The sequence below is a fragment of the Hyaena hyaena genome, unplaced genomic scaffold (genome assembly GCF_003009895.1).
Source record: "Hyaena hyaena isolate Hyena2069 unplaced genomic scaffold, ASM300989v1 scaffold_44, whole genome shotgun sequence".
In the NCBI taxonomy this organism is placed as follows: Eukaryota; Metazoa; Chordata; class Mammalia; order Carnivora; family Hyaenidae; genus Hyaena; species Hyaena hyaena.
Window position 1 is genome coordinate 3,802,393 of NW_024080676.1, and position 19,029 is coordinate 3,821,421.

A 19,029-nucleotide genomic window follows, 5' to 3' on the forward strand; every position below is an offset into this window, starting at 1 on the left:
GCTACCACAGGTACATTCAGCTGGCTGATGATAAAGATGGTGCAGACCTTAGTGGGTCTGTAGGAGTGGTCAATTCAGTAGCTGTGAAACTCATTGAAGGGTGCTGGTCAGCTAGAGTCCTCTGTTGTAAACAACCTGCTGAGTGTTATAGAAACTCACTGGTAGATGCTGGCAGCATTGTGCTGGTCCACAGGAATTTGCCCCATTGAGCGGCAGAGAAACTCCCTAGAGGGTGTGGCCAAGGTGCATTCTACTAGGTGGCTGAGAGAAATTTGCTAGTGAGCACTGGTGGGCTAGAGCGAGTTAGCAGAAGCTGGCCTGTGGGGCAGCAGTTTCTTTTCTTTCCTCCCTTCCTCCCTCCCTCCCTCCCTCCCTCCCTCCGTCCCTCCCTCCCTCCCTCCCTCCCTTCCTTCCTTCCTTCCTTCCTTCCTTCCTTCCTTCCTTCTTCCTTCCTTCCTTCCTTCCTTTCTTCTTTCATGTTTATTTATTTTTTAAGGAGAGAGAGAGAATAAGCAGGGAATGGGCAGAGAGAGAGGGAGACACAGAATCCAAAGCAGGCTCCAGGCCCTGAGCTGTCAGCACAAAGCCCAACACAGGGCTGGAACTCATGAACCACAAGCTCATGACCTGAGACAGTTAGACGCTTAACCGACTGAGCCACCCAAGCACCCCTTACCAGTGCATTTCTGATGGCCTTGATGAACATACTTGTTCCCTGGAACATAATTTTCTGGTGGGTCTTCTGCCCTGGCATGCTTATGTCCCTGAGTCTTAACTTTTGTCTCCACTATTTTTCATAGCAATTCAGACATTTCAGCCCCAATCAGTGAAGGCCATCACTTTCCCTAGTCTTGCAGGAGCCACCCAGTGAATTTGCCCCACCTCTTAGGAGTCTTGCCAGGGTGTTAAATTCTGTATCCTGAGAAGTGCCCTTAAGTTAATAAATTAGTCCTTATCTTATCTTATATTCTGGCTCCTTTGCTCAAGAATTCTCAAAATCTAGTCCTATGGTACTCCCTCAGCTCCTGCCAGTATGTGGTGCCTAATTCTCTAATCTCCTTCTGAGTTTAGTCTTCCTTCAGCAGGCCTAGCACATCTATAGCTGGTTCATGCTGCAATATAACTTTAATTATTGATCTAGCAGCCAGGACAGGAGACGGAGCATATCCTAAAGGAAATTCCTATTGTCTTACAGGGGAGAGGTCTCTGCAATGCCTTCCTACACAGACAAAGTCATAGTTCTTAATGAGAGGGGCACCTCTGCAGACTCTGAAGGTTTAGAAGATTCTGGAAAACTAAATAATTGTTGGCATTCACAACCAGCAATGAATTCACTACCATTCATCACCAAATATACTCACCCATCTGTCAGGGGCCCAAGTTTTCTGAGCTAGGACTCTGACACTGGCATAACATATCTGTCTTGGTTTAGAATTAAATTATCTTTGAAGTTCAGCAACTTTATTAAATCTTGAGTTTAGTTTTCAGCTTTTTCTTCTCTCTCACTGCAGGAGATTAGCAACTGGGCTGCTACTTTGCACCAGGCATAGTCCATGCCCCCAAAATCCCCAAGATGGGGTCCTCACTGCCAGCTGGGTGGTGAGTAATCTAGTGGTGAGTAATCTTACTGCCTGTTTTCTTGGACTACTAGTACTAATTCTGTCAGTTGTGTTTTCTGGGGAGAAGATGCTGAGTTTGGAGTGCAAGAGGTTTATGAGCAGTGATGCCTGGGAAAAATTAAAGGGGAGAGAGCAAGACTGGGTAAGAAAAGCCTTGAAACCATAGTACAGACACTGGTGAAAGAAAAGGGTTTGTGAGTGGAAGCAGGATTGAGTATAGAAAGCCTCAGACTGCCATGCATTGCTGATAAAGTCAGCCAACTCAGTGAATGTTTTAGGTCAAAGACTTTCTATTAGAGGAGTTCTACATTGGGCAGAAATGTCCAGACTGAAGATGCCTAGGGAGAGCAGAGACTTGGCTCAAAACCCAAGGCAGCTTTTAAAGGAATTAACAGCTGAAGGTTGTCAGCAAATTGCATTTTTCACAGCTGAATGCCAAGTTTTTTCTTAATGGGAGATCCAAGCAGTACAACTCCAGATTGCCACACTGGGGTAATGTCAAGAAGTGTGACATTCATATCCCTGGAGTCCCAGAAGGGAAAGAGAAGAAGGACAGGCAAAATATTTGAAGGAGTAATGATTGATTTTTTTCTAAATTTGATAAAAACTATAAACCTCAATATCCAAGAAGCAACATGAAGCTCAAGCAGGAAAAGAACAAAGAAAACTATACCAGAACACATCATAATCACATTCTCATAATCACAAGTGACAAAAAGCAAATGTTAAGAGTGGCCAGAGAAGAAAAAACACACCTTACATGTTAAGAATCAAAGATCAGAATTACTGCAGACTTATTATTAGAAGCTACATAAGCCAGAAGACAGTGGAATGATATATACAAGGTACTGAAGAGAAAAAAAGAAGTCATCCTTGAATTCTTTAGCAAAATTATTCTTCAAAAATGAAGATAAAACAAAGACAATTTCACAGAAGACAAATCTAAACTAAGTCATCACCAGCAAAATCGCACTATCTTAAATGTTACAAACTCTTTAGGTGAAAGAAAAATGATGCCAGATGGATATTTGATCTATACAAAGAAATTAAGAGCACTGGAAATGGTGAATAAATGAGTACATATAAAAGACTTTCCCTTCTTTGTTTAGGTTCTTTTAAGGAGAATTAAACATTTAAGGCAAAAAACATTGTGTTTATAATGTGCTGAAGTAAAATGTATAATAGTAGCACAAAGGCAGGGAAGAGGAAGAGGAGATACACTATTGTACTTGAAGATAGATTATAAGTAAAAGATGTATATTGTAAACACTAGAACAACCATTAAAAAGAACAAAGAAATATAGCTAATAAGTCATAGTGAAGATAGAATGGATTTAAAAAGAAGTTCAACCCACCAGAAGGCAAGAAAAATGGGAGAGGAGAAATAGGTGGGATAATATAGGAAACAGAGATCGTAGATTGAAGCCCAATCATAACAATAATTACATTAAATATAAATGATATAAGCATTCCCATTAAAAGTCAGAAATTATTAGGAAAAAATATGTGGACTTGAGAGCAAAAAAATAAAACTTAGGGATAAAAAGATCTGTTAATTAAGAAGATACAACAGTTCTAAAGGTCTATGCATATAATACAAAAGCTTCAAAATATATGAACCAAAACTTACAGAATTACAAAGAGAAATCCTCAAATCCACAATTATAGTTAGACATTACAACTCTCTCCCTTAGTAACTGATAGAACAGCTGGGCAAAAACAAAAAGAAAAAAGATCAGATCACTAAGGACGTAAAAGACTTGAGCAACAATACCAATCAACTTGAGCTAAATGACATTTATAGAACACTCCATCCTGTACCTTTTTTACAAGTATATATGGGACACTAGATAATTCTAATTTTCAGAATTGAATTCATGCAGATTGTATTTTCTGTCTACAACAGAATTAAATCAGAAATCAATCTCAGAAAAAGGTTTGAAAAGTCACCAGATATTCAGAAATCAAATAGCATTTTCCTGATCAACCAATAATTTAAAGAAAAAAAATCACAATGGAAATTTGAAAATGTTTTGAAGTGAATGAAACTGAGAAATCTATATTAAAATTTGTGGGATGTTCTAAAGCTGTGCTTGGAGGGAACTTTTCAGCTTTAAATACTTATATTAGAAAATAATAAAGGTTTAAACTCAATTATGTAAGCTTCCATCTTAAGAAAGCATGTAAAGAAGAGCAAATTAAACTCAAAAGTAGAAGGAATAAGTAAACCCAATAAGTAGAAGGAAGGAAATAATAAAGGTATCTGTGGAAATGAATAGAAAACAGACAAATAGAGAAGATTAATGAAAACAAAACTTGGTTCTTTGGAAAGAATATAAAAATGATAAACCTTTAGTTGGACTGAAGAAAATAAGAAGATGTATATTACCAACATCTGGACTGAAAGAGGGAATATTATTACAGTCCCCACAGACTTTAAAAGGATTATATGAGAATATTTGTATCAGCTTTATGTAAATTTGGCATTCTATTTGAATTAAAGTCTTTTGAAGACATGAATTAACAAAACACAGAATTAATAGAAAATCTCAATAGCCTGTATCTATTCAAGAAATTGCATTCATAATTCAAAACCTTCGGGGTGGTGGCTGGGTGGTTCAGTTGGTTAAGCGTCTGGCCCTTGATTTCTGCTCTGGTCATCATCTTGCAGTTAATGGGTTTGGGCCCGGGAGTAGGCTCTGTGCTGACAGCGTGAAGCCTGCTTGGGGATTCCCTCTCTCCCTTTCTCTGCCCCTCCCTGCTCATGTTCTCTCTCTCAAAATCAGTAAATAAAACAAAACAATTTAAAAAATAATTAAAAACCTTCACACAAAGAGAACACCAGCCCAAATGCCTTGTTGGTGAAATCTATCAAACATATTAGGAAGCAATAATATCAGTGCTATACAAATTCTTTCCGAAATTTTATAAGGCAATCATTCCCCTAATACTAAAACCTGACAAAAACATTATAAGAAAAGAACACTACAGACCAATGTCCTTTATTAGTGTATATGCAAAAATACTTAGCACTTAGCACAGAATATTAGCAAGTCAAATCCAAAAATATATAAAATGTAAAATATATCATGATTAAGTAGGGTTTACTCCAGGGAAGCAAAATAATTTATTTACAGTACATGTATTTGTCAAGGGACTTACATCCAAAATATATGATGTATTCATATAATTTAATAAAAAGAAGACAAACAACCTATTTATTTATTTAGGAGAGAGTGTGTGTGTGAGTAGGGGAGTGGCAGAGAAAGAGGGAGGAAAAATCTTAAGCAGGCTTTATGCCAAGCACGGAGCCTGATATGGGGCTTGATCCCATTATCCTAGGAACATGACCTGAGCTGAAATCAAAAGTCGGATGCTTAACTAACTGAGCTACCAGGCACCCCTTTTGTTTATTTTTTGCAACCCAATTTTTTTAATGGGCAAAAGATTTGAACAGACATTTAAAAAAAGAAAATATATACACATGAAAAGATGTTCAATATCACTAATCATCAAGGAAATTCAAATTAAAGCCATAGTGAAACACTATTATATACCTACTAGAATGATTAAACTTAAAATACCTATAATGTTAAGTGCTGTTTAGAGTGTGGAGCAACAGAATTTTTATATATTGTTGATGTCACTGTAAAATGGTACATCCACTTTGGAAAACATTTAGGCAGTTTCTTACAAAGTTAAACATGCACTTTCCATGTGACTCAGGATTACTATTCCGAGGCATTTACCTAAGAGGAACGAAAACGTTTCACATAAAGTCTTCCACACAAATGTTCATAGCACCTTCATTCATTTCAAAACCAGAAACAATCAAATTCCATCAATGAATGAATACAAGAGCAAATTGATATATATCCACATATTGGCACACTACTCAGCCATAGAAAGAAACAACTGGTGATACACATAACAATATGGATGAATCTCAAAAACATTGTGCCGACTTTCAAGTCCTGGAGTATCATTTTCTAGATTTTCCTCCCTTTCCCTTCTTGGTCCATTCATACTAGGCTGGAACCTCAGCAATTTCAAGGCCTAGGTTAGCCCAATGGCCACTCTGCTCACCTCCAGCCTTTCAATTTTCAATTGCACCTTGTCAGAACAGTCTTCATAAAACACCACTTCCTAATGTCATCATGAAAACTAAACAAAAATGTAAAACAACTAGTGTCATGTTATCATTTAACATGTTCTTCTAATACCCCAGCCTCCAGAATACTTTCTAAGACTTTTTACCAGACAAATACAATAAATTTTCCTAAAGTTTGAGTACATACGTGAATGTAAGTCTTCTGACTTGTTCTGATATTCCATTCAATGAATTGCCTTTGAGACTCTTATCTTAGAGCTATGTGGTCAAGAATGTCACACAGGTCAGCTCTCCCTCTAGACTTTTGTCTCTTAGTCAGAGGAAGTTCCAGTCTTCCAGTTATCCAGGCTTGAAACAATGGAGTCAGTGGGGACTCATATTTCACCCTCTTCTCTCTATGTAGTCAGTTAACTTTCCTGTGTTAATCCTTAGACAATTCCCTTATATCTGTTTATAGGGCCCTGGTCCCTATCACACTTTAGGCCCATGTCTTCTCACAATGGCTTTACCGCAGTAACCTTCAAATTGTGTCTTTTGCCTTTAGACTTACAAGTGTGGTATTTGAGTCTTCAGCTGTGGTGACAGCATTTGCTGAGACCTACTCTGTCCTAGATATTTGTATATATTATTCTCATAAAAACCCCTACAAGGGAAATAAGAAAAATAAGTTCACTGAATACTCTGTTCAAGATTATACAGCTAGTGAAGGACAGAACCAGCAAGATTAAGACCTAGGCCTAAGTGGCCCATTTATAAGTACGAAAAAGATAACAGATAAAATTTAATTTTTTTCACATTTATTATTTTTGAGAGAGGGAGAGAGAGACAGAGCGTGAGTTGGGGAGGGGCAGAGAAAGAGGGAGACACAGAATCCGAAGCAGGCTTCAGGTTCTGAGCTGTCAGCACAGAACCTGACAAGGAGCTCAAATTCACAAACTGTGAGATCATGACCTGAGCTGAAGTCGGACGCTCAACTGACTGAGCCATCCAGACGCCCCATACCAGATAAAATTTTAAAGTTCTGCATTTGTCTAGGGAAAAAAAGAGGGAGACATTACAACATTTGAGATAACAGGCAAATGCTTTTAAATACTTAGGGACTTTTATTGTACTTGCATTATTTTCTTTTCACGGCTATTCTAATTGTCATTATTTTAAGTACATTTATCATCTTGGATTAAAGTTCTGTTTGCTATATTTATAAAATGATGACTCCAATTTTAAAAGATACTTGAGTGGCTCTTTGGTTGCCTTTAAGGTCTTGAAGATTATTTGTTCATTTCATGTGCCTGACATACATACTGACAGACAAAGCAGACTCAGTAACTGTTGGCTGGTTGAGTGAACGAATAACAATGAGCACTTTCAACTTTTACAATTAAATGTGCACTCATTTAACAAACTCATAAAGTAGGTTGCATTATCATGTCCATTTTACAATGAGGACACCAAGACACACTACTTGCCCAAGTTCACATACTCTATTACTGGTGGAGCATGGATTACAAGCAGAGATTGAGGCAACTCACTCTCAAGTCCCTGCATTAAAACATATTAGTATCCTGGGGCGCCTGGGTGGCTCAGTTGGTTAAGCGTCCGACTTCGGCTCAGGTCATGATCACATGGTTTGTGGGTTCGAGCCCCGCGTCGGGCTCTGTGCTGACAGCTAGCTCAGAGCCTGGAGCCTGCTTCCGATTCTGTGTCTCCCTCTGTCTCTGACCCTCGCCTGTTCATGCTGTTTCTCTCTCTCTCTCTCTCTCTCTCAGAAATAAATAAAAAATATTTTTAAAAAAACCCAAAAAACAACAACAAAAAAACATATTAGTATCCTGCTTCTTGGCTCATGGAAGAGCTACATCATTCAGGTTGTTAGTAGAATAGTATATGCATCTTGATGGTTCACATTTTAAGAGGTAAGGCAAGGGTCCTCCTTTGCCTTGGATGTTTGGACCCGTGGTCCATGGACAGGCCTTAGGGGCCCATGAAATTTGATTAAAGTTTGTGTGTCCCCAGAAATGCATATTTCCCTGGGGGCAAAGACCCATACCTCTCATCAAATTCTTGAAGAATTTTGTAATATCTAAAAGATTAATAACCATGGACATAAAGAAATATTTGGGATTTTCTTGAGACAAAATTAAAATTATTAAATGCTCAAAGATACTTGCAGGTCAGTTTATTTGAAGGATTGTCTACATTTTATCTCTGCAAAGGAAATTTTGGTTAGGGGAGTATAAATTTATATTAGACACAACTAACTGCCAGGTATTAAACATACACTAGCATATCTTAATTCTTGTACCCTTACCAAAAAGATACTGTTTTACAAAAGTAGAAACTGAAGCTTAGAAATGGTAAGACACATGCCTGATAACATATACTGATAAATGGTAGGACTGGAGCATGCAGACCTAACTCTGAAGCCAATATCACCTCACTTTGTGGTTAGACATAGCTGCTAAATGCGAAGGGCATTTGGTACAACTAACCTTGCTGGAGGAGGTCTTTTTAGTGGTTTCCTTGCAACCCTGCCTAGAAATAGAGTCTGTTTTATGGTGTCTTAAGTCCATTTTGAAGGACAGGAGTTCAGTCTGGCTTTAGGATCATGTCTCATGTGGTCTCACGTGTCATTCACATCCCTACATTTCTGTTCTCTGGGGCTCCCGTGTAGGCAAGTCTGCCACAGCTGCAGGGTGTCTGAACCACTGCCCTGGCTGACTGGTTACAGCACACTTCAGGCTTCTCATGGCCACTCACCTACTCTTCCCATCTCTGTTGTCCATTTGAATAAATGAACAGTCCTCCTCCTACTGCAGCTGCAATGGAGTTTGCAACATCCTTGAAACACAAAACAGGAACTGTGGTGGTTTGTTTCCTTGATCTGCTACGCAATGTTTTTCTCCTTGACTGGTGACTTTCATTCCACCACCCAGCTTGCCTGAAAATCTCCCTATGCAAAACCACTTGCTGGTCCAGCACCACAAGTCACAGATGGGGCTTTGAGATCTCTTGAAAGCTTTTCTGGTCTCATAGAGTAGCCTATACCACCTGCTCAGCAGGGTTATAGAGAAGTAGATACGGCCATCCTCCAGTGTACTCTTGTAACAGGGTCGGGGGAAAGACTGCTTGGATGGAGTGTTTCTCCAGCTTTGGGGAGAAGTGGATCCTCAGTAGAGGCTGGCTTAGCTCCCGGAAATTCTCACAGCCTCTGCTCCAAGAAACCTACTCTAGCAGTGCTGAATATCCATTGACTGGATTAGGATGATCTCATGGCTATTTTCCTTCATCTAGCTGGAACAGGCTCCCCGGGGGACGAGAGTGGAGATAGATCAGAAGAGGATGTTTGGAGCCAGGATCACTGTGGTAGCAGAAGGAATTAGTGAGGATTTGTCTTAAGTAGAAAATCATTCCATATAACACTGAGGAAAACTGAAACAGAAACCTCATACTTCACACTACAAATGGATGCTTTGCTTTACAAAAGATAAATCCAGTTTTCTTTAAATTGTGAGTTATCTCTTCTAACATTCTAAATGATTCTATTGTTTTCCTAAAAGGAAAAAAAAAACTTTTTCCAAAGACCATTTATATTTTATTTTATTGTCAAAATGTATATAGATTGTTCCCTAGGACTACCATAAGAAAGTACTACAATTGGGTGACTTAACAACACAACAACCAGAAATTCAGTATCTCCCAGTTCTGGAGGCTAGAAATCTTAAATAAAGGTGTCAGCTTGGCCATGTTCCCTCTGAAACCTGTAGGGGAATCTTTCCTTGCCTCTTTCCAGCTTCTGGGGGTGTAGTGGCAATCTTCAGCACTCCTACGCTTGCAGATGTATCACTCCAGTCCTCTGTCTTCACATGGCATTCTCCCTGGGCATCTCTTAACATAGTCTTCTTTCCGTGCATGTCTGTGTCTGTGAATTCCACCTTTGGATCAGGACAGGTGGATTGGAGCCTAATAGCCTCATTTTAATTTGACTACATCTGTAAATACCCCATTAGGTCACATTTTGAGGTATATTTAGGGTTAGGATTTCAACATATTTTTTGGAGGGAGGGACACAATTCAACCCATCATAATATCTAAAAATGCTATTATATGAAAGCATACGACATTTTAAAAATACAGTTATGTATATATATTTTTAAATATTTTTATTTATTTCTAGGAGAGAGAGAGAAACAGCCGTGAGCAGGGGAGGGTCAGAGAGAGAGGGTGTCACAGACTCTGAAACAGGCTCCAGGCTCTGAGCTGGCAGTCAGCACAGAGCCCGACGCGGGGCTCGAGAACCGCGAGATCATGACCTAAGCGAAAGTCGGACGCTTAACCGACTAAGCTACCCAGGCGCCCCAAAAATACAGTTATATTTACAAGTGGGTCTGTGTGTTACTCTGAAATATTGCCATCTAGCCTTTCAAAATCTTTTCAGAGATTGCTATCTTATTCAGTGATCAAGTGTATTCCTCACTTAATTATTAGATTTATCTTAATTAGCTACCTTATCATTTAAGTGCTGTCTAAAAAGTACACAGTAGAATAAAAAGCTTTGATATGACAAGATATATTACATTTCTGGGATGATCTAAGGCCTTGGATGTGACTGTTCATAATGGTATCTATTTTATTCCTTAGTGTTCATCAATATCTGCTTTTCTGCCCTTGTTCTGTGGGTTGTTTCCCTAGGCTTTTAATCTAGTTTTGCTCTCATCCTACTTTGAACCTCAAATCAAGCTTAGGGTCCACTTAATAGACATGCAGATCAAAGAGGTATAATCAAAGAGGGTATAGCAAAGCTAACAACCTAATCATGGACAAGAACTTCTAGAAAGTTCATATCTGTATACATTTCCCGTGGCTGGGAACACTCAGAAAAAGGAATATTACATCCCCTTAACCTGTACTTATAAATAAATATTGTACATTATCTATATTGTATTTTCTACACATTAAAAGTTCAACCAAGGCATAATTGTCAAGCACTGGCAGTAGACATTACAGCAGTGTACCAGTGACCATTGTGATGGCCCAAATTTCCAGCAGCTTTGTTTTAATCTGAGAGTATTATTTTCTTATTTTGAAAATAGAATATTATTTTCTTATATGACTAAAAAGACTTTACACCTGTTTCTTTTAAATAAAGACATTTATTTGGAGAATTTTAATAGCATGATAATGCAACCTCACCAAATATTCACAGTTCATCGGATCAGACAATAGAACAAGTCTGCATGAGCTTCTTATAAAGAAATGGATGACCACCTCAATAGCTGCCTCCAATCTTCTGTCTTATTACTGGATGATTCATAATCCAAAATAATGAAGTTCTGGGGCTTTTTTTCAAAAGTAGAAATAGGAAAATGTCTGAAGCAATGATGTTGACCTTGTTTTCAAGAAATTTATGAAACTTTAACTGCATATTTCAGTCTTGTCGAATCTTTTGTATTATTCTGACTGTCGATAAGAACCAACGGGCTATGTTGATGATTCTTGATAATTTCAGCAACACTTCCGAAGTACTAGAGTAAGAAAACATAGATGAATTAAACACTGGAATTTATGTTTTACTTTGAGCTCTGCTCCTCCCATCTCCCACTTTCTCAAGGTTAGTCAAAGTTACTAGGTCTCAGCTGACATTCTACCCCAAAAGTCTAATTTACCAAAAGGGTGTAACCCTTGAAGTGGCAGACTCTGGCCTTTCTTATATTCGGTAACACTAAAAACATTGGCAGCCTAAATTAGTGTAACCCCTTAGAGAAATTACTTCATTGGGTTATGATGCAATATTTTAATAGTTTTTTATTGAGTAACAAGTGTAAAGCTGTCACACACCGAATTTCTCTACATTCTTTACAAAGCATAGATTATCTGTTATGTTTTATAAATCTTAGATACAAGGACTGATGTAATAAATTAACCCTAGAATTTGGTGTTAGAAGAGTTATTTCCCAGATTAATTCATGTTTGTTTTGTTTTTGTTCTCCTTTTTGAATAAAGAAAACTTTATAAACTCTCGTATTTCCAGCTTTGTTCTAGTTCCTAGAGCTAATTAATAACTAGTTTAGAGGTAATTACTAATGTAATCCATGCCAGGCTCTTACCACACATATTTATTTTCCTAAATGTTAATTCCTATTGTCTATGGATTTTAAACTAATCCTCTGAAAAATTATCAGTAGTTTAAAGGAACATAAAATAAATTTAACAGAACAGGAAATGAAATGCATTGATTATACAAAAGTGCTATGAGCTCACAATCATAAATAAATGCATTTAGAGTCATTTAAAAAAAGTAGTTATTGTTTTGTCACACTGCCATAAATTTAGTAATTATTACCAACTGATTTTATTGTATTTTAATTTTTCATATAAAGACAAACATCCTGAATTAAAATTTTTTTAATGATTTGAATACCTTCTAAATATATATTGAATAAAGTATTCAGAATACTGGTCAATTTTTTCAAATGAAATACTAGTTGTCTTTTAGATAATTGGTTATCTGAATATTAGGTCAGGGAGGAGAGGTAAGAGACAGAGACAGGACCTTCAAATATCTTCAGTTTTTATTTCTTAGCTTTCTCTTCAATCATTCAACTCTTTTGCAACTGCCAATGAAATTCAATGACATTCAAAAAGACATTCATTCTGTTTATTTGGCACAGCACGTTGTTAAACTGAATGCAGTTGGAAGTTAAGTTGATGGACTAAAGAACCAGGAAATGGAATAGCACACAATCTCTTTGAAGTGGATGCCAAATGAAAAAAGTGTGTTCTGAACACAGTAAACATAGGAGAGAGTTGCTATACCTACACAAACAAACATTTCGGTCTGTCATTCAAGTCCCTGAATATTTTTGAGTATTTCTTTGTTGGAGTGTTTGGGCACTGAAAGGTTTGAAATACAGAGTTGAGCTGAGTTGAAATGTGTGAAGTAGGGAGCAGGTTGAAGTTGAAGCATATTGGATGTAGAATTGAGCATAACTTAGTTGCAATTTCCCTTAAGTGCTTTTTTTAAAAAAGTCTACAATAATTCATTGTATTTGAGATATTCATACATGGAAAGAAAAAAACCTGTTTGATAACTGAAAATCCCATTGTTCATAAAATAAAGTAAATAGATACCAAAGCTATAAAATTACCCAATACTGTATCTACATAATGCCAAAACAACTGCATAAAATAGTTGAACAGTTAATCAATTGGTTTCTTTTTCTACTCAAATACAGGAAAATAGACTTTTCACAATATCCACATGATTGACATCACGTAACAAAAGTTTTAATTTTCCATTAAGATGTTCAGTATATGGGAGAAACAACCTTTTCCTTATAGATAACTTAAGAGTTTTAATGGACTCTGTCAGCACTTCCAAATACCATTATAATAATATGCTCTTCTTTTTTTTTTTTTTGGTATCTATATGGTGGATATGTAGGTAGTGATAGTGATAAAGACTTTTTTGGCCAAAGGAATCACTACTTACCAGAGTTTCCTTAGCAGAACAAGAGAGTCCAGAGTCCCTCTGAGAGCTCAAAATTTATGAGAATTTCAGGACCTCTAAACAGGACAGCTCCCTCACCTACCTTTAACCCTCTTATAGAAGTATTGGACCATGGCCTGGGGAGGCTTTAGAATAAAACATGGAAAGAGCCTAAGTGTCCATCAACAGATGAATGGATCAGGAAGATGTGGTTTATCTATACCATGGAATACTACATGGCAATGAGAAACAATGAAATCTGGCCATGTGTAGCAACATGGATGGACCTTGAGGGTGTTATGCTGAGCGAAATAAGTCAGGCAGAGAAGGACAAATATCACATGTTTGCACGTATAGGATTAGGAGGAACTTGATGGAGGAACAAGGGGGAGAAGAAGGGAGGAAATGGTGGGTGAAAGGGAGAGAGGCAAACCATGAGAGACTCTTGAATGCTGACAAAAACTGAGGACTGATGGATGTGGGGGGGAGGAGGGATGGGCATGGAGGAGGGCACTTGTGGGGATGAGCACTGAGTGTTACGTGGAAACTAATCTGACAATAAACTATTTGTAAAAAAAAAAAAAAGAATAAAACCATCCATTCAATGTCACTCTGTCCTCCTACTAGGATCACCACTATCTGCTACCAGTGATTACTACTGAAGAGCATCTATTTTGAAAGATTTGTCAGATAAAGGTTTCAGGGAGAATGAAGTTTTTTTCTGGGTAAGGAAAAGCAGACAGTTCTGTTAAAATTTAACTGGATTTAAATGAGAATGCAATCTATATTTTAAAACCCAAGTTTGGTCTTGATCTATGTTTTATGTTTTCAGATTCAAGAGTTTTTGCATTTTCTAATGATCGGAGACTTTATTAAAAGCAAAATAAACCCCCAAACTATAAAATTCCTACAAGAAAACAGGGGAAATTTTTCATGAGATTGTATTTGGCAATGATTTCTTGGATATGACACCAAAAAACACAGGCAACAAAACCAAAAATAGACAAATATGACTACATTAAGTTTAAAAACTTCTGTTCATCAGTGGTCATAATCAATAGAGTGAAAAGGCAGTCTACGGAATGGGGGAAAACATTTGCAAATCACCTATCTGATAATGGCTTAATACTTATTATATATAAAGAACTCTTACAACACGAAACCAAAAGATCAAATAACCTAATTTAAAATGGGCAAAGAACTTGAATAGGCATTTCTCTAGAGATGATAGACAAATGGCCAACAAGCATATGAAAAGATGCTCAAAATCACTAATCATCAGAGAAATTCAAATCAAAACCACAATGAGATATCACCTCTCACCCACTAAGATAGCTACTATTTAAAAATCCCAGAGAGGCGCCTGGGTAGCTTAGTCGGTTAAGCGTCCGACTTTCACTTAGGTCACGATCTCGCAGTTCGTGGGTTCGGGCCCCGCGTCGGGCTCTGTGCTGACTGCCAGCTCAGAGCCTGGAGCCTGTTTCAGTCTGTGACTCCCTCTCTCTCTGACCCTCCCCTGCTCACGCTGTCTCTCTCTCTCATAGAAATAAATAAAAATATTAAAAAAATAAATAAATAAATAAATAAAAATCCCAGAAAATGTCACATGTCTGGGGGGCATGTGGAAAATTTGGAGCCTTTATGCACTGTTGGTAGGATTGTAAAATGAGGTAATCATTACAGAAAACCATATGGAGGCTCCTCAAAAATTCTAAAATAGAACTACCTTATACTCCAGCAATTCCACTTCTGGATATATACTCAGAAGAACTGAAAGCAGCATCTCATAGAGATTTCAACACCCATGTTCATAGAAGCACTATTTACAATAGCCATCAACAATAGCCAAATGTCCAACGAGAGATGAATGAATAAACAGCATGTGGTGTATAATATAATGGAATACTATGCAGCCTCAAAAAGGAAAGAAATCTTGTCACATACTACAAAGCGTGGATAAACCTTGAGGATATAATGCTACATGGAATAAGCCAGTCACAAAAGGACAAATATTGTGTGATCCTGCTTATATTACGTATCTGAAGTAGTCAAAATCATAGAAATAAGAAGTATAATGGTGACTGCCAAGGACTGGGGGAGAGTGGAAAAGGGGAGTTGTTTTCAATGAACATAGAATTTCATAGATGCAGTTATGGAGATCTGCTTTACAACATTGTAAATATATTTAGTATATTACAATACTAAACTATACACTTAAAATGGCTAATATGGTAAATTTTAAGATATGATCTTTTTACCACAATATTTAAAAGGTAAAATAAAGAACACATTTATTTACAGAAGACCTTATCAGTTTTGTTTTGTTTTTACAAATGCTACTCTCCTGCCTGTAATCAATCAACAAATAAATTCATTCCTTTAATAAGTATTTATCATATATCCACTAAAGTCAGCTATTCTGCTATGGTTCTGGAAATACAAAGCTGAGCAAGACTTAGTTTAGCCCATGGCCTCATTCAATGGAGAAGACAAACACTTCAGCAATTATGACATTTTCTAACAATTCAGACACTTTACAACATGTGCTGGGTTTGGAATGGGTGTAGTTCTTTCTGAAGGAGTACTGAAAATAAGTATTTCTTAACTTGAATTTTTAAATGATATTTTCTCTGCTTAGGTTGTTCTTTCCACTTTTCTCCTTCTCATCTTTAACCTTCATTCTACCTACTCAAATTGAACCCATCACTCAAGGCCAGTACAAGTTTGGTTTTTTTTCTGACCATTCATGGATTATTCCAGCCCATATTTCTGGGCTCACTTACGAAAACAAGCTGGCTAAAGAGAGATATGGTAAGTGTTGAATTTGGTCCAGATTAAAGAGGAGTTGGACTTAATTTTGGTTAGTATTCAAGACCAAATAATGCTTTTCTCTTGCTGCGGGCCCCAAAGCTCATCCTGGTCCATTGGCTACATACAGTATAATGTTTTTAACACAAGTTTCTGCATCTCTTCTGATTCTTCTTTGGTCATCTACTTTGGTACTTGAGTTGAGATCTTACTTCTTGACTTAGGAGCTCTGGACACTGACCTTCATCTTTACAACATTAATTCTACTTGACATTTCAACTTTGATTTCTTTGTTTCTCTGAATCAAAATACTGAATCAGACTGAGTCCACTAACAGGATAAAGGGACTAAGTGCAACTTTTACATCATGCAAGTCTATCCTCCTTTCTATTTTCTCTAGATTATGCTGCCTGAACACAGTATTTTATCTTGTACTCTTTTTCTGACATGTAGGCAAGCCTTGCACCAAGTACTATTATATCCTTTCTCCTCATTTCTAGCACCTAGTACACTATGATATCATTGTGCTCAATACGTAGTTATAGAGTTGGATTAAAAGAGAAGTTACTGACCTCTTCACCATTTTTCTTCCTGCCCAAAGCATACTGCTTTGTTGCTTCAATAAATCGCACAGGGATATTATATACTCGTTTATTAAAGAATACAACTAGAGTATATGGCTGTTTGGAATCATGGCCAGAGCTTTTCCGAATAAGAAATGATCCATCCTGTTTATTAAAAGAAAAACATAATTATGGTATTACTTATGTTTTCATAGGCTATTAATCACTTGATACCTATATTATATTCAAAAGATAATTATTGAGCTATGTGATTTTCAACATTGATTATAGTTTATTGTTTCCAAGAAAATACTTCAGTAAAATATATACTTATAGAAAATCCAGGGTGAGGTCAATGCCAGGTTTTTTATGCATGAAATAAGATGTTATATTTATAGATTTAGAAATGTGTGAAGAGACACTTAAGATTAAATAAACAGGGCACTCTTGAACTAGGAACCACATCCACAAGTTACCTATGACTAAAATAAATATGAAACAAATTCCATTCAAAAGTACTATGAGAAGAAAGCAGAAATTGGGAATCGAAACATTTCATGTGATAAGAATTCTCTTCCCCCAAATTTATATTGGAACAGAAAAAAACACAACATATCAAGTTAATTAAATATTTTATAAAATATTCTAGGCGTCTGGGATGGCTGGCAGTAGAGCATGAGACTCTTGATATAGGGGTAGGGAGTTTGAGCCCCATGTTGGGTGTAGAGATTACTTAAAATGAATAAATAATTTACAGCCTTAAAAAATAAACTAAATATTCTAAATCATAAATCCAAAAAATATGAACAAAAAAATGGACAAAAAGAAGAAGGAAGAAATACAACAAGGGTTGATCAAACTCAGGAAGGAAACTGAAGAGAAAGGCAGACCTGGGTCGGAAATGAAGAAATTACAAGATCCTCAAGGGACAGTACCTTTAAATGAAGATATGATAAACAACCAAAGGAAGGAATGGAAGCAACCAAGACAGAAAACAATAAAAAAGGAGATTAAAAAAAAAAAAAAAAAGAAAGAAATACAATAGGGTCAGAGTGGTTAAAATGGAAGAAAGACAAAAAAGGTCCAAAACGCATGTAATTTGAGTCATTGAAGAAGAAAAACAAAACAGAACAGAACTACTATTTAAGAGTGGAATTTTATTGGAAAATAAATTTATTGGAAATAAGAGAAAACTTAAATCTACATATAGAAAGAGGTTCCATCTATCTGAAAACAATTGACCTGAAAATCAACTCAGAGACATCTTCTAGAAAACTATTAGACTTTAAAAACAAAACATCTGTAGAGCCTTCAGACTAAAATATGAAATTACACATAAGGGCAAGAAAATAATAGCATTGGACTTCTTAAAAGCACCCTGTAAAACAAGGCGGGGCACCTGGGTGGCTCTGTTGGTTAAGCGTCTGACTTTTGGTCTCAGCTCAGGTCATGATCTCATGGTTCATGAGTTCGAGCTCCACATTGGGCCTTGTGCTGATGGTACAGAACCTATTTGGGATTCTGTCTCTCTCTTTGCTCCTTCCCTGTGTGTGTGTGTGTGTGTGTGTGTGTGTGTGTGTGTACTTTCTCTCGAAAGAAAGAAAGAAAGAAAGAAAGAAAGAAAGAAAGAAAGAAAGAAACTTAAACAAACAACAACAAGGCAATACAGTGGAGCAACACTTTTAAAACCAAGATAAGGGTTTTATAAGCAGCCAAGATATCCTTCAGGTTATCAGGTTATGAAAAACAGCTTTGAATGTACAAGAATTCAGAGACTAATGTAAACATAGTCCTTCCTGAGAATCTACTACAAGGTGAGGTTTGTCAAGCAAAAAGAGATAACCAGAAAGCCAGCCAGCAAGGGGATTAATGGGAAGCATTCAATATATTTAATTGTAGAGCTAGGACTAAAGCAAAGGTAGCAAAAACCAGTATGTAAATGTTATATATTCTGACAAAGTAAAGTGCAAGTGAAAAAAAGGGGGGGTGAGGAGGAAAGAGCAAGATAGAGCAAAGTGGCATTTAATTTTCGATTTTCTAAACTAACTGCTCCTAGTGTTTCCTACATGATTTGGCTTGAACTCTCAAAAAATTTACTTCTAGGTACTTTTTGCCATTTTGACCGTGATCTTTTAACCCATGCACTGAACCAGTTACCTGTTACTTCCCTTCCTGAATAAATCTCATGGAGCAGCAAGCCTTACAGAGATCTGCCCCTGCAGCCTTCTCTCCCACTGTTTGGAGAGCAGTGGGGTCTATGGATCCTTGCAAAGGAAGGACAAATAGAAACAAGATGTAGGAACAAAGAGGGAGATGTTTGAAAGACAGGTGGGGATGGCAGTTGCTCTCAAATAAGTAAATAAAAAAGATCCCTGCATCCATAGTTGCTTCAATTACTGGTCAGAGAATTACTGGGATGACAGCTGTGTCTATAGTAGACTG

General features: G+C 37.0%; 2 protein-coding genes across 4 annotated transcripts in view; one reads left to right on the forward strand and one right to left on the reverse strand.

The window, feature by feature from the left end:
* ZNF518A (zinc finger protein 518A) overlaps positions 1–19,029 on the forward strand; it is a 58,505-nt gene that overhangs the window by 38,916 nt on the left and 560 nt on the right. Inside the window, exon 6 of the transcript XR_005528076.1 lies at positions 1,512–1,614. The gene's annotated coding sequence lies outside the window, so the exon portion shown is untranslated. The remainder of the gene's footprint in view (positions 1–1,511; positions 1,615–19,029) is intronic.
* The window catches only part of BLNK (B cell linker), a 101,940-nt gene continuing 93,771 nt past the window's right edge, over positions 10,861–19,029 (reverse strand). For all 3 annotated transcript variants that reach the window (XM_039230171.1, XM_039230172.1, XM_039230169.1), the window contains 2 exons: positions 16,597–16,752; positions 10,861–11,252 (listed from right to left, as the gene is read on the reverse strand). In XM_039230171.1, coding sequence (XP_039086102.1) covers positions 11,133–11,252; positions 16,597–16,752 — 276 coding nt within the window. In that variant the 3' untranslated portion in view covers positions 10,861–11,132. The remainder of the gene's footprint in view (positions 11,253–16,596; positions 16,753–19,029) is intronic.